Here is a 12,449-nt window from a genome sequence, read left to right on the forward strand (position 1 = left end):
TGGGAGCCGGCATCCAACTCCCTGTGAAAATCCCTGCTCCGGTGAAATCGATTCTAAGTCTTTTCAAGCCCTGAGCTCTGCTGAAAAGCTGTTAGTGGCCCCAGCCCCATGCCAGGGGGCGTACGGGGGCTATGTGTAGGTCCCTCCTGCTTCAGGTTACATGTATCTGCCAGATTCCACCTCCCTCTCCTCTCGCCAGACATCTGCTCACGCGCTGTAACCCAAGAGTCATCTCTGCTGTGCCCATGTGCATCCTATGCCTCTGCCAACACACTCTGAACCCTGCATGCTGCATGGGCAGCTGATGACGTGCAATCACCTGTGCATTGCCTCTGGGCAGATTCCAGGGCCTTATCCAGCATGGGCTTCAGATCCCAGCAATACCTGGATCTGCCTGTAATACACCCTGACACCTGCCCAATAAATCCTGGAGGTCCCACTGTATTGTTATAGTCTAACTGGGGTGGGTGCAGATCATATCATTGTAACAATAGAGAGTATGCTATGGGAACTCATCCAAGATGAGATTCTCAGAGCCACTTAAGAGATTTGTATGCCCAGTTCTCATCACAGTTCATGGGAATTGGGTGTTCAGAGCCACTAGGCAGCTTTGCAAATCTTATCCCAAGCCAGCAAAGGAGACTCAAATTTATGTGGCAACTGGTGAAGATCTACAACTCAGAGGTGATGGTGGGAGCTGGGGGCAGAGTTAGGTTGGAACTGGGAGCAGCAAAAAGCCCTTAACATCTTCTTAATTAACCTTAACATGCCTTCTGACTTGGGGATTGTATTAGGACTATGCAGGAGCACCAGGCAGCTGGGACAAGTTCAGCACAGCTCATAGCTCCTCCTGGCTTGGCCAGAGGGAACCTTCTTTGGAACATACCTGGCAAGCGAGTGCTTATAAACCTCAGTGTGGAAGCACATCTAGGCAGGCCAGCTGCTAGACCAGGGTACCCATCCCTACTTGGTAGGAACACAAGATTATAATTCAATGGGGGGTGGGTGGGTGCATGTTTCACTGAGGCCTCGTGCATGGGAGAGGCCTGGCAATGCATGCAGCAGGAGGAACAGTGATGTCTCCATTCCAGGCTCCGCACAGAGGAGAACAATGTTATGATGGTGTTTCTGGATTACCTGCCACCTCAGACACCTGCTGCTGGCTCCTTGCCAGTCCCCAGCTGGAGAGATGGAATGAGAAGCCTTTAAAACACAAACGAGTTCCACCGCATTCACTCCCGGGGAGCTGTCCTGTTCCCTCATGGCCATTGTGCAATGCAGAAGGGATGATGCACAAAGCAAACCCCAACTTGTTATATACGTGGCTTGCACTTGTTCTCCTTCACCAGTGCAGAGCCAGGGAGGTCAGACACAGGCAGGCCGTGATCCTCGGACACAGGAGCTATGGGTGGAGAAGCGATTGCGCTCTGGCCATAGACAAGGTAAGATGTTTCCAAGGGCAGGAGGCTTGGGAGCTGGGGGCTGGAGCATCTCACAGGTAGCTCTGGTGGCTAGGTTAATAGGGGAGAAAATGCTGGTGTTGAGTCCCTGCTGGGCTCCAAACACACTGACCGGATTCCGCGTTGGTAGAAGTGGGTCCATCCCCACGGACTTCAGTGGAGCTGTAACCATTTACAGCAGGTGTGACTGTGATCCATTGTGATTTCTGAAATCCCTGGACTGGAGGGGATATGGCTAGGATGGCGCAGGGGGTGAGTTAGGACGCTCTGTCTTTCACCTCTATGACACCTGTTCAGACTGCGCCTCGGTCAGCAATGGCAGAAAACATGGCAAGGAATGTCAAGTAAGTGTTGGAAGGCGGTATTACGTCTGTATACCGTAGTGAGTCCATTCCAGAGACACTGTGTCCAGGTCTGGGGTCCACGCTTCCAAAAGCAGGTGGACAAATTGGAAAGGGCACAGAAAAGAGCTACAAGAATGAGCCAAGGTCTGGAAAACCTGCCTTGTAGTGAGAGAATTCAGAAGCTTTAACTTTGTTTCTCCAAGGGAAGGTTAAGAGGTGACTTGATCACGGTCTACAACTACCTACATGGGGAAGAGATTTCTGACAGTAAAGGGGCCTTTAATTTAATGGAAAAAGATGATGAGCTGCAAGGTTGGAAGCTAAAGTTAGACAAATTCAGGCTAGAAATAAGGCTCGAATGGTTAGCAGCGAGGGTAATTAATCATTGGAACATCTTACCTACGGACATGGAGGGGTCTCCATCACTTGCAATCTGTAAAGCAAAAGCGGATGTCTTTCTAAATGATCTGCTGTAGCTCAAACAGATGTTACAGGCTTGACGCAGGTTTTACCAGGGGAATTATCTGGCCTGTGTTATGCAGGAGATCAGAGTAGATGATCCTAGTGGTCCCTTCTGGCATTGAACTGTAGGACCCTGTGAAAGTGACTACCTCCCAGCTTACCCTGAGAAGTCTGCTCTGTGCGCGGAGAGGAATTGGCTGGTGTCTTAGGTGTCAACCTGACAAAAAACGCTTTTGCTGTTGGCACTGTCAGTCTCAGCAGGGACGCAAAGGACCGAACGGGTCACGGAGACTGAACTCCGGTCCCAACCCTGCAGGGCAGGGCAAAGGCACGTTCTAGGGCAAGCATGCCCTGCTGCTGCTGCGGGTGTTGCAGCATTTCAGTGATTAAACAGAGGACTGCAGTCTCCCAAGCTGAGAGATGAGAAGAGATGGCATCATTCTCCAGCGTTACACATACCTCAGGGGAAAACCCAGAAAGGGCGGTGGGGCCAACACAACCAGTCTCCAGTGTATGAAATGTTCAACTGGTTTGTGGACAGCCTCAATCTTTTGTTTAAAGCCTACTACCTACCTATCTGATTGCACATGCACTACCGTGAAACTGACTGTCCTGTGAAACCTGCTCCCCATTCTCCCCTCTGACCTGGCTTTGCCCCATTTTTTTCACTCTATCTGGTTTTTCCCGTGGTGTGGGAGCACCTCCTTTCCGAGTGGCACGGGCAGGGTGGTAGCTCTTGGCCTGGCTGTACATCCCACACACTGATGAGCTTTTTAGCTGCTTCCAGTGAAATCTGGAAGTCCTCCTGGGCCAGAGGGGGCATTTCCTAGATGGCTTGTTGCATCAGCCATCTGGCACTGGGCAGGGTTAGCCAGCCCCAGCTATGGTTTGGCTCATTTCCCCTTCATATTTTGCATTCAGAAACTGTTGCTCCAGGCAGCCAAAAGCCCAAAGCAGCTGAGATTCTTGTGAAGAACGTTCTTCCAGAAATGCCTCACCAGAGCACCCTAATATATGTAGCACTCTGCAATTGTCTCACCCACCCAGAGGGTAGGGATGTCATGCAGTTACTAACACACAGCTCTGCGCTTCTTTCTGCTACGTAATTTGGATTGGCTGAAGGCTTCTGATTTGCATAGTGGCCATACAATTCTTTGTCCTAACCATACGGTATACACATTCCTGTGTGCTGGTTGGCCAGCAACCACTGTTAGCCATTTAGAATCGAGAGATTTGCATAATGACTGTACTGTTACTTCTCTGTAGCCCTAGCTTGATCGTACTCATCTCTTGTACTGTTCTGATGGGTTCCTATAATCTCTTGGCTCTGATGGCTCCCCTCAGAGCTCTTCCCCAATATGCCCATCTCAGCATCTGATCCTCCCCTGCTCTGATCCACCTGCTATAAAGCATAGGGTAGCATTTTCCATGGGAGAAGGAGGGGATGGCTGCACCTTTCTCCCAGGGCTAGGCCACCGCAGGGAGGAGAGATGGAGAAGACAGGAGGTCAGTGGGGAGACAGGACAGAGAAGGACTCAGAAGATGAGGCTGCTGTATTTATTGTGGGCATGTGGATTGGGAGTTTGAAGTTTATAGCCAGTTGGAAGACAGGGAATTAGAGTAGCCAGTCAGAGAGCAAGGGACTGACAATGGGGAGCATAAAGTATTAATAACAGGATGTGATCGCCGGTACCTGGGTCTAGCTGCTGTCATTGCTATTTGTTATTCATGCCCATCGTTTCTTTTCCCCCCAGTTGCGGAGCGTGCGGCTGACATGACTGGGATATCTGAGAGTCACACCAGCAAGGGGAAGTCCCTGGGTGAGTGCCCCGTGTGTTATGAGAAATTCCACCCGCTGGAGGCTGCCCAGAGGACACTGAGCTGTGGACACACCTTTTGCCATGACTGCCTGGTGAAGTGCCTGCTCTCCTCCAGGCTAGACGGGCAGGTCCAGAACAATCTCATCTGCCCCATCTGCCGCTACGTGACGTTCCTCAGCAAGAAGGTGACCCGCTGGCCTCCCAAACCAGGGGAGTCCCCCCAACCTCTGGAGCTGGCTCTCTCACCCTCCTTGTTGCCCCACCTAGCAAAGTCAGGGCCAGACAACACCTTGGTGGTCCCCAGCCATTTTGTGATGCCAGTGCAGAGCTATGACAGGAGCGACAACATGTGTGGTGTCCCCATGGACTCAATGGCCATGCCGGCCGGCTTGGCTCGGGAAGCCCACGTCTTCGTGATCAGTGATCATGGGATGCCGCTGGTGGAGGAGAACTGTAGGTCAGTGGTTAGGGAACACGGCACAGAGGCGCCAGAGTCAGGGGCATCCATGAGTTCCCTTGGGATGCGGTGCTGCCAGTCACCCATTGTACTGGCTGTTCTCCTCATCTCAACAGTTGCCCTGTTGGCGGCTGTGTTCCCTTGGGTCCTGTTGGTGAAGAGGAGTTCCTGAGCGGGACTGGAGAATGCTCCAAACAGGACCCAGGCAGAGAGCTGTGCCTAGAACCCAACACTTGCAGAGATGCCCAGTGCCCCCAGGCGAATGCCCCCTTCTCTTGGGCACAACGCAGGATCCTTGGATTGTCTGCAATATGGAAATCCTGCAGACGGCCATGATGCAAATACCTGTGGGCTTGCTGGCCAGTGCTTGCGTGGGAGACCTCTGAGGAATGCCCAGAGGCTGCAGGAAATGGTGCCGTGACTTAGCAGGCGTTGCACTTCCTTCTGACCGAGGGGCTGAACCGGTGCCCCGGTGAGGTGCTGGGGGCCGTGCGCCAGAGTCAGTGGGTGGGTGGTGCTGAGACAGCTCAGGGGCACAGGGCTGGTGGAGGTGCCACCTTGGAGCCAAGAGGCCATGCCAAGGACTTGGCCGCTTGTGATAAACACATTCAGACACCAAGTCACAGGACAGAACCCTGCCCGTGTCACGTGGAGGCACCGGCCTTGTTACCTTTGGTGTGATTATTTTGCAGCCCTAGAACAGTTGCCACTAAAGTGTCCTGGATGTTGGTGGTGGACATGGTCGCCTCAATTAAACATCCTCAGTGATGCGAGTTTGTTAGTCTGTTTTCTCCCTAGTGGACAGTACCCTTAGCGCCCCAAGGTGCTCAGATGTTGGCTCTGGCTGGTTCTGTGCAGTGAGGACAGGCAAAGCCTATGGAGCGTGGAGCTCTGGGACTGCCAGTGACACCTTGCTGGGTTCCAGACACGTTAAAGAGCAGGACTCAGCTCCCCTGTAACTTGAAGTCTTGAGGGTTTTCCTCAAAGATAATTCAATTGAAAGAAAAGCCCTCTAGCTACTGGGCAGCCTGTGCAATGGAGCCAGATCCCCTCCCTGCCCCCCGAAGCTGGGCTGGCACAAGAAGGAGCCCTGTGCATGGCAGAGTCTGTATCTCTGTATGAATCTCTCTGCTTGTCTCTGCTGTGCTGCCCCAGCCTCTGGGCCTGTGTGGCTCAGACTGACACTATTCACCAGCTAACATCTGACCCCATGGCTCTCTCTGTCTGCTGTCTGCTCCATTTCCCACCCTGGCTTCCTCCCTCTCTGCACCTTTGCTCCTTCTCTAGCAGCCTCTCCACTGGGGAAGGCAAACCCAGTAACGTTTGGGATCCAGCCAGACTTTGGAGCCCACGAGGGCCGACACCAGGGGCACTGTCTGCAGTCAGGCAGGGTGAGTTCTCATGGCCCTACGGCGCACATTAAGGGGCTCCCCTGGCCAGGTGAGGCTCTCTCCACCAGGCAGGGTGCAGGCTGTTCTCCCTATGGATCTGGCTGTCGGTGTGCTACACAGCTGTGAGCAGGGGGCTTGCCATGCACACAGACCTCTCCCTCCCTCCACCACTGAAAAGCAGGGATGGAAAACAGATGAGCAGGAAGGAATGCACCAGGCCTGCTGCCCTCTTGGGATCGCCAGGTTCATCGCCCCACTAGGGTCCAGCTGTCCACCCCCTCACACTGCCCTGGGCTCTGCAGTGGCCCAGGATCCCTGTCAATCTTGTGTGTCTGCTTGGGGCATGTGAGTCACCTCCCAGGGAGTCAGGCCAGTGCAGAGATCTCTCCTGGATCCTGGGGGATGCAGTCAAGTCCGGCTGTGCTGCACCTGCACAGACACATCTGCCTTTCTAATGGTGGCTGCTCTGTGAATGGCCTCACCGGGGGAGCCTGGGCGTGTGGGCAAAGGCGCGTTGCTGGGTAGGTGATGACTCAGAAGCACGTCGGACAGTTGCACCAAGGAACTGAAACTAAAAATCCCTGTTTCTTAGCATTCCCCTCCTGCCCCTCAGCTCCGGCAGCCCCTGCCTGGCCACAACACCCCCCACCCAGACATCCCCTCTTCTTTCCCACGCCCCTGGAAATTCCCTCCCACCTGTCCTGTCTCCCAGATAGATGGTCCTGACCTAGAGAACTAGGGACAGGCAGTGGGGAGGTTTAGAAACATTTCTGTGAGGCTGGGCAGGGTGTCTAGCTGCCAGGAGGTGGGATGGTTTGGGAATCCCAGAACCAACCTGCTCCTGGAAACCTTCCCTGGTTTCCTTTAATGGCCCCTGTTCATGGTAGCCCCAGGTCCCATCAAATGGGCAGGCTCCTGGTGTGCTGCCCCCAGTGTTCTTAGGGTTTATATTGCACAGTTTACACCCATGCTGTGATGAATGGAGCTGGATAGCTTCACTGTATTACTCCCGCTCCTGGCCCTGGCAGGCTACATACAGTGGGGGCTGCTCCTGCACCAGGGAAGCTCTCCCCCAGTCCCTTGCAGCTCATTTCTGGTGGCATGTAGTGGCCAGGGCAGGAGCAGGGTTAGCCCCTGGCCTTGATTTGCACAATCCATGTTTGTGGGATGCTGGGCCAAAAATGCCCTTCCCCAGCTGGGCCACTTATACCCTGGAGAAAGTCTCTGGGCCAGGCAGTACACCCCTAAGGGGGTCACTGGGCCAGATGGTACGCCCCTCAGGGGGTCTCTGGGCCAGGCTGTACACCCCTCAGGGAGGTCTCCGGGCCACATGGCATGACCCTCAGGGGGTCTCCGGGCCAGGCAGTACACCCCTCAGGGAGGTCTCCGGGCCAGATGGTACACCCCTCAGGAAGGTCTCCGGGCCAGATGGTACGCCCCTCAGGGGGTCTCTGGGCTGGACTACATTGTCCCCTTGTGGAGGTCTCCAGGCCGGACTGTACTTGCTCTCTAAGGGAGCTATCTGATCCAGACGACACGCCCCTCGTGGTGGTCTGGTGCTGATGTGGATGTGTTAAACAAGCTGTTGAATTCCCTATTAGGAGCATGGAAACCTCTGAAAGGTGTCACAGTTCTCCAGAGCCATCTAAGCAAGGTCTCTTATCAGCTGCTTGTGTCACGCTGAGCTCATAGAAAGATTTCACTGTGGTTATTAAGCCTTGGTGCAGTGTTTCCACATCAGTGAGACATCCCATTAACCTTTGACTACATAACAGGGCCCATCACCGTCGCGGAGGGATCTGGGTTCCTCCCAATCATTCATGAATGTATCAATTTCTAGTTACCACTCTGCTGTTACAAAGTTTCATTGATCCAATCAGGGAGCAAAAACACACCATGTGACCATTCACACTCCATGACCAATTCACAAAGTAGCCAGAGGCCGTGCTATTCCCACGGGACATTCTGACGCTTCAAACTTTGTTTTCATCCTGTATCGGAACGAAACACTGAAAATTGAAATTTCCCACAAAACACAATTTTCAAAAGGAAAAATTCATTGTGGGTCAACGGAAATATTTCATTTTGATGAAATCAAAACATTTAGTTGATATTTTTGTATAAACTAAACCAAACTAAAATTTGACACAAACAGTCATTTCAAAGTGATAAATCGAAATGCTTCATCCTGAGAAGGTCGAAATGGAACGAGGATGAAATTCTGCTGAAATCGACACGTTCTCCCGGAAAGTTTCGATGTTGACGAAACAGCATTTTCTGATGGGAAAATGCTCCATTGGAAAATGATCGACCAGCTCTCGGTACAGGAATCTGCTCACGTTGGGCAAAGTTGGGAAACTCTTCATCCAAACTGGTTGGTGAGGCTGGATGGGAAATGGTGGCAGTCGCAGGAATCGGGACTGATCTGCAAACCAAAAAAGGCCTCTATGAACTGAGCTTGTGGTTTAACAAAGAGTTTTCATCCAGCTCTAGTGGTGACTCCTGTCCACTCCGGAGCTGCTGACACCCGCTACTCTCACACTCAATTACTTGAGACCATAAAGTCCTGGTGACGTTTCAGCCCAGATTCACAGAGGTACTTAGGTGCGTAACACCCATCGAAACCAATAGGAGTTAGATGCCTAAATACCTTTGTGAATCTGCCTGCTCAGGATCAGGCCCTTTAAACATCAACTCACTTTAAATCAAAGCGATTCTCGGCCAGCACCACTTTACCTCACCTCCTGGGTCCACACAATAGCAGACAGCATCAGCATCACAAGCGCAGGGAATGTTGAAGGGACCCTGTCCCTTTGCACCTCTGGCTGACAGTACTGTAGCTGTGATCCTCACACTGAGAGCAGAGGCTGACCAGGATGAGACGCTCTCTCTCGTATTTCTTGTTGGGTGACTTTGTGCGTGTGCCTCTGGGGAGACTCCGCGTCTCTGTTTCCTGTACAGTCAGTTAGGGCTTTGTCCCTGCTTCCTCCTTGGTCCACTTACTCCACTGGGGAAGGAACCTTTCCTGGTGCAGCCACCCTGCCCCTCTGTGCTGACTCAGCTGTGCTGGCTGGTGTATGGAGGGGGAAAATCCCAGCCCCTCCCCATGCCCCGCCCACCTTCCTTGGAGGGGCAGTAGTGGCCCAGCGGTGGCTGCTCTCATCCCACATTGCGCGTTGCAGTAGGTGTGCAGTATCAGGCACAAGGGTGCAAAGGGTTCCCTGCACCCGCTAACCCCGCCCGGCCTGAGCCCGCAGCAAGAGAGGAAGGGACCAAGCCTGCTTCTGCAAACATTTATATGCCGCCCCACCCCAGCTTTACTCCCTGGACACGAGTGGCTCTATTCACATGAGTAAAGTTACACCTATGTATACATATGCAGGATTGGGGCCAACTGAGCAGCCCCAGCTAAGCATTGACAGGGAAACAGAAAAACTGCAATAGCTTTTAAACCAGGAAATGACATCCTAACAACCACCTTCTGTGATGGAGCTCATTCACCTACATGTGAACTAGGGGGCCATGCCTCAGTTTTCCTGTCCTGAGGTCTAATGTATTAAACAGCCTCCTAGTTCCCCACAGAGCCCCTTTTTTGCCCTCATAGGTTCAGGGCTTTTCTCATCCCTCCTGCTAGGGACTGAGTCCCTTTAAGTCCTGGCCTGCAATCTCTCCCCTCGAGTTTAGGGGGTTGCACAGGTCTCCTTACTGGGGCCCTGTGGGTGCTGTTTCATTTCCCCCAGCAGCTGAGCTCCCCTTCAGCGGGCTTGGACTCTCCCTTTGACTCCCCTTCCCAATCAACTAATCAGTCTCTGAACTCTTCCTGGTGGGTCTCATAACCCCAAACCCTGGGAGAGCCGGAAGCTTTGCCTGACCTGTCCCACAGGGCTCTGGTCCCAGGCCCTTAAAGGAACAGTGGTCTGGTTTCCCTGCACCTTCCCTCCCCCAGACACTAACTGTCCCCAGGACTAACTCCCTCTCTCCCAGGAGCTGCTTTGGTGTTTTCCTTAAACCCCCTGCTCCTGGAGTCATGTGATTAGATGTGGTTCTCGTCTTCCATTTACCCCTCTCCCCCTCCCCTCCCCGTGAGCTTCTAGCCCTCATGGTTGCAGATAAAAGCTTAAAACCATGCCCCCCTAGAGGTTCAAGCACCAGGAGGTGAATCAACAGAGCCCAACATTTATTGGCTTCAGAATCATGAGCTTTTAAACAATAACATCCTGGTTTGTCAGGCCTGACTTGTGCTGTTTGAAAGCGTGGGGCTGGCAAGCCAGGGGTCACCTTGCACCCTGAGCCCATTCCTGTTGTTAGGAGGAAATATCGAGTTTCACCACAAGGTGGAGCTGCTAAGCCAAAGATGATTGTCATGAAAGCTGCCCTCTGCTAAAAAACCATCCACCCGAGCAGCTGGACTTCCCAGGTAAGGTTATGCAGGTATAACCCAAGCTGTGAATTTAAAGGGATCTAGTTATATTGGTAACGGTACAACTCCCTCTATGGCCATTCTTATTCCTCTATAAAAGGCCGCTCTTTTTTCCCCTTCCCTGGGACTACACCGTGACACCGTGGGAAGGTTTGTGTGCTCAAAGGATTCTGCAAGTCCTGATGTACTCAGATCAAGGCTGGACGCCTTTCCGGAAGATGTTTTAGTCAAACACAAGTTATTGGGCTCAATGCAGAGGTAACTGGGTGAAAGTCTCTTGCCTGGGTTACACTGGAGGTCAGACTAGATGATCTAACGATTCCAACTGGCTTTAAAATCGATATATCTATGACCCAATGACCCTGAGAGAGTTGCTGGTGGGCCAGCACAGGGCAGGACCACCCAAGGCGGACAGATTGACGGGTGGAGACCAGATGAGAAGCAGTCCACTGCTCCTCCAGGTTGGGGGTTTAGCAGTAGGTCAACAGAAGAGCCCCATAAAACAGTTAAGTTCTAGAAGTAGAACAAGATTCCCATTCCAGCAAACAGCATGATAGACAGTGATGGCAGAGCCTTGCTCATGCCCTGAGTGATGTCTGATGGCATGGGAAGGATTCACTTTCAGATTCAGGCCTTTTGGAACGGGTTAGCTTACGGCATTTGGGAGAAGTTAATGCTAAACAGAAAAAAGCCACTCTTATACCAGCATAAGAGAATCTGTCCAGGGGGCTGTTTTGGGATAACTATACCTCTATAACTCATAAAACTTTCCCGTGTAGAAGTGAACTCAGATGGGCTGCCTGGGGCTTACCTGGATCCCTGCATGTCACGCTGGTTAACATTTGTCAAGGGAAAAGTGTTTTAATTAAAAATGGTTTTTATTTTTCAAAAACGAGATTTTTTGCAAATATTGTCAACATTTTCTTATTTTTATGACAGATGTCATGCTTCTAAAATGATTCCACCCCCACCTCCCATCTCTTACCAACAACACTACTATGGAACATTAGGAAAACATTTCAGTTTGTGGTAAAGGGAGAAGGCCTCTAACCGTTTTGATGTTTACAATTCTTTTTGTAAAAATAAAAGAGGAAAAAATCATGAGAGTTGGGTGAGTCGCAAACACTATGAAACAAAATTAACTTCTCCATCTGTGGAGCTGAGGTGGAGCCCGGCAGCTGAGCCAGAGGCCAGGTAAACTTTGGGAAGCTTGTCCTCACAGGAGTTACAGTTCTAAGGGTATCGTAGCCTCGCGGTACGTCTGGGGCCATTTCTAATGCAGCACTGGATAACGCGGTACATTCACTTTTCCATTGCTCCTGTTGGCTAAAAAGAATGTTCCAAGTCGGATTAGCCCCAGCTTCTCTCTGTCCCAGACCTCGAAACCAGCCTGTCCCAACAACCTCAAATTGGGTCAGAACATTCCCACTGGATACAGGCCTCCCGTTCCAAAGCTGCAAGGACGTCTACTGGGGATTTTTGTAGCAGGGCCTGAATTGGCCTTATAAAGGAAAGCAAACCCTGACTGTAACTATTGTGCAGATAATGCTGCTTTCTAGTATACTGCATGGACCTGTTGCGTTTAGATGGGGCAATGGGTTCCTTGGCCACGTAAGACTTTCATTAACTGTTCTGTGTTTGTACAGTACCTAGCCCAGTGGGACTCTGATCCCGGCCTGGCATTTCTAAGTGCTACAGATATTAATAATGATTATTTAGAATGGTTATACACCTAGCGATCTGATGAATGGGTGGAGATACACTCTGGCATAGAGACTGGATGATGCTCGTCCCTCTAGCTACAACTGGCTTTTGTAGTTCCCTCAGATGTTTATTAGCAATGACAAAAACAGCCGTTCGTCTCATGTTACAATGTGCTAGTCTCTCATTGTTCTTCACCACCTGCAGCTGTATGCTAATGGTGTGCTGGGTAGAGGAGGCTGTAGCACCTCTCCTGTTATTGCTCTTTGTGGGTGTGGGGATGTAGATACGGGAAGGGGTGCACCTGGCCTTTGTAGCTCCCTACAGGAGGTCCTGTGGTTCTACTACATCCCGCTTCTGGAAGTGGCGATGTGGGATGAAGGGAGCAGTGAAG

General features: G+C 51.7%; 1 protein-coding gene across 1 annotated transcript; it reads left to right on the plus strand.

The window, feature by feature from the left end:
* Window positions 1-1,354: 1,354 nt before the first annotated feature.
* On the plus strand, window positions 1,355-4,715 carry RNF222 (ring finger protein 222). Its single transcript, XM_024215607.2, has 2 exons — window positions 1,355-1,442; window positions 4,021-4,715. Exon 2 carries the CDS (start codon window positions 4,041-4,043, stop codon window positions 4,713-4,715), a length of 675 nt encoding a protein of 224 aa, XP_024071375.1. The 5' UTR covers window positions 1,355-1,442; window positions 4,021-4,040.
* Window positions 4,716-12,449: the final 7,734 nt, after the last annotated feature.

This window comes from Terrapene carolina, unplaced genomic scaffold (assembly GCF_002925995.2).
Source record: "Terrapene carolina triunguis isolate 2854851 unplaced genomic scaffold, T_m_triunguis-2.0 Scaffold192, whole genome shotgun sequence".
NCBI lineage: Eukaryota > Metazoa > Chordata > Testudines > Emydidae > Terrapene > Terrapene triunguis.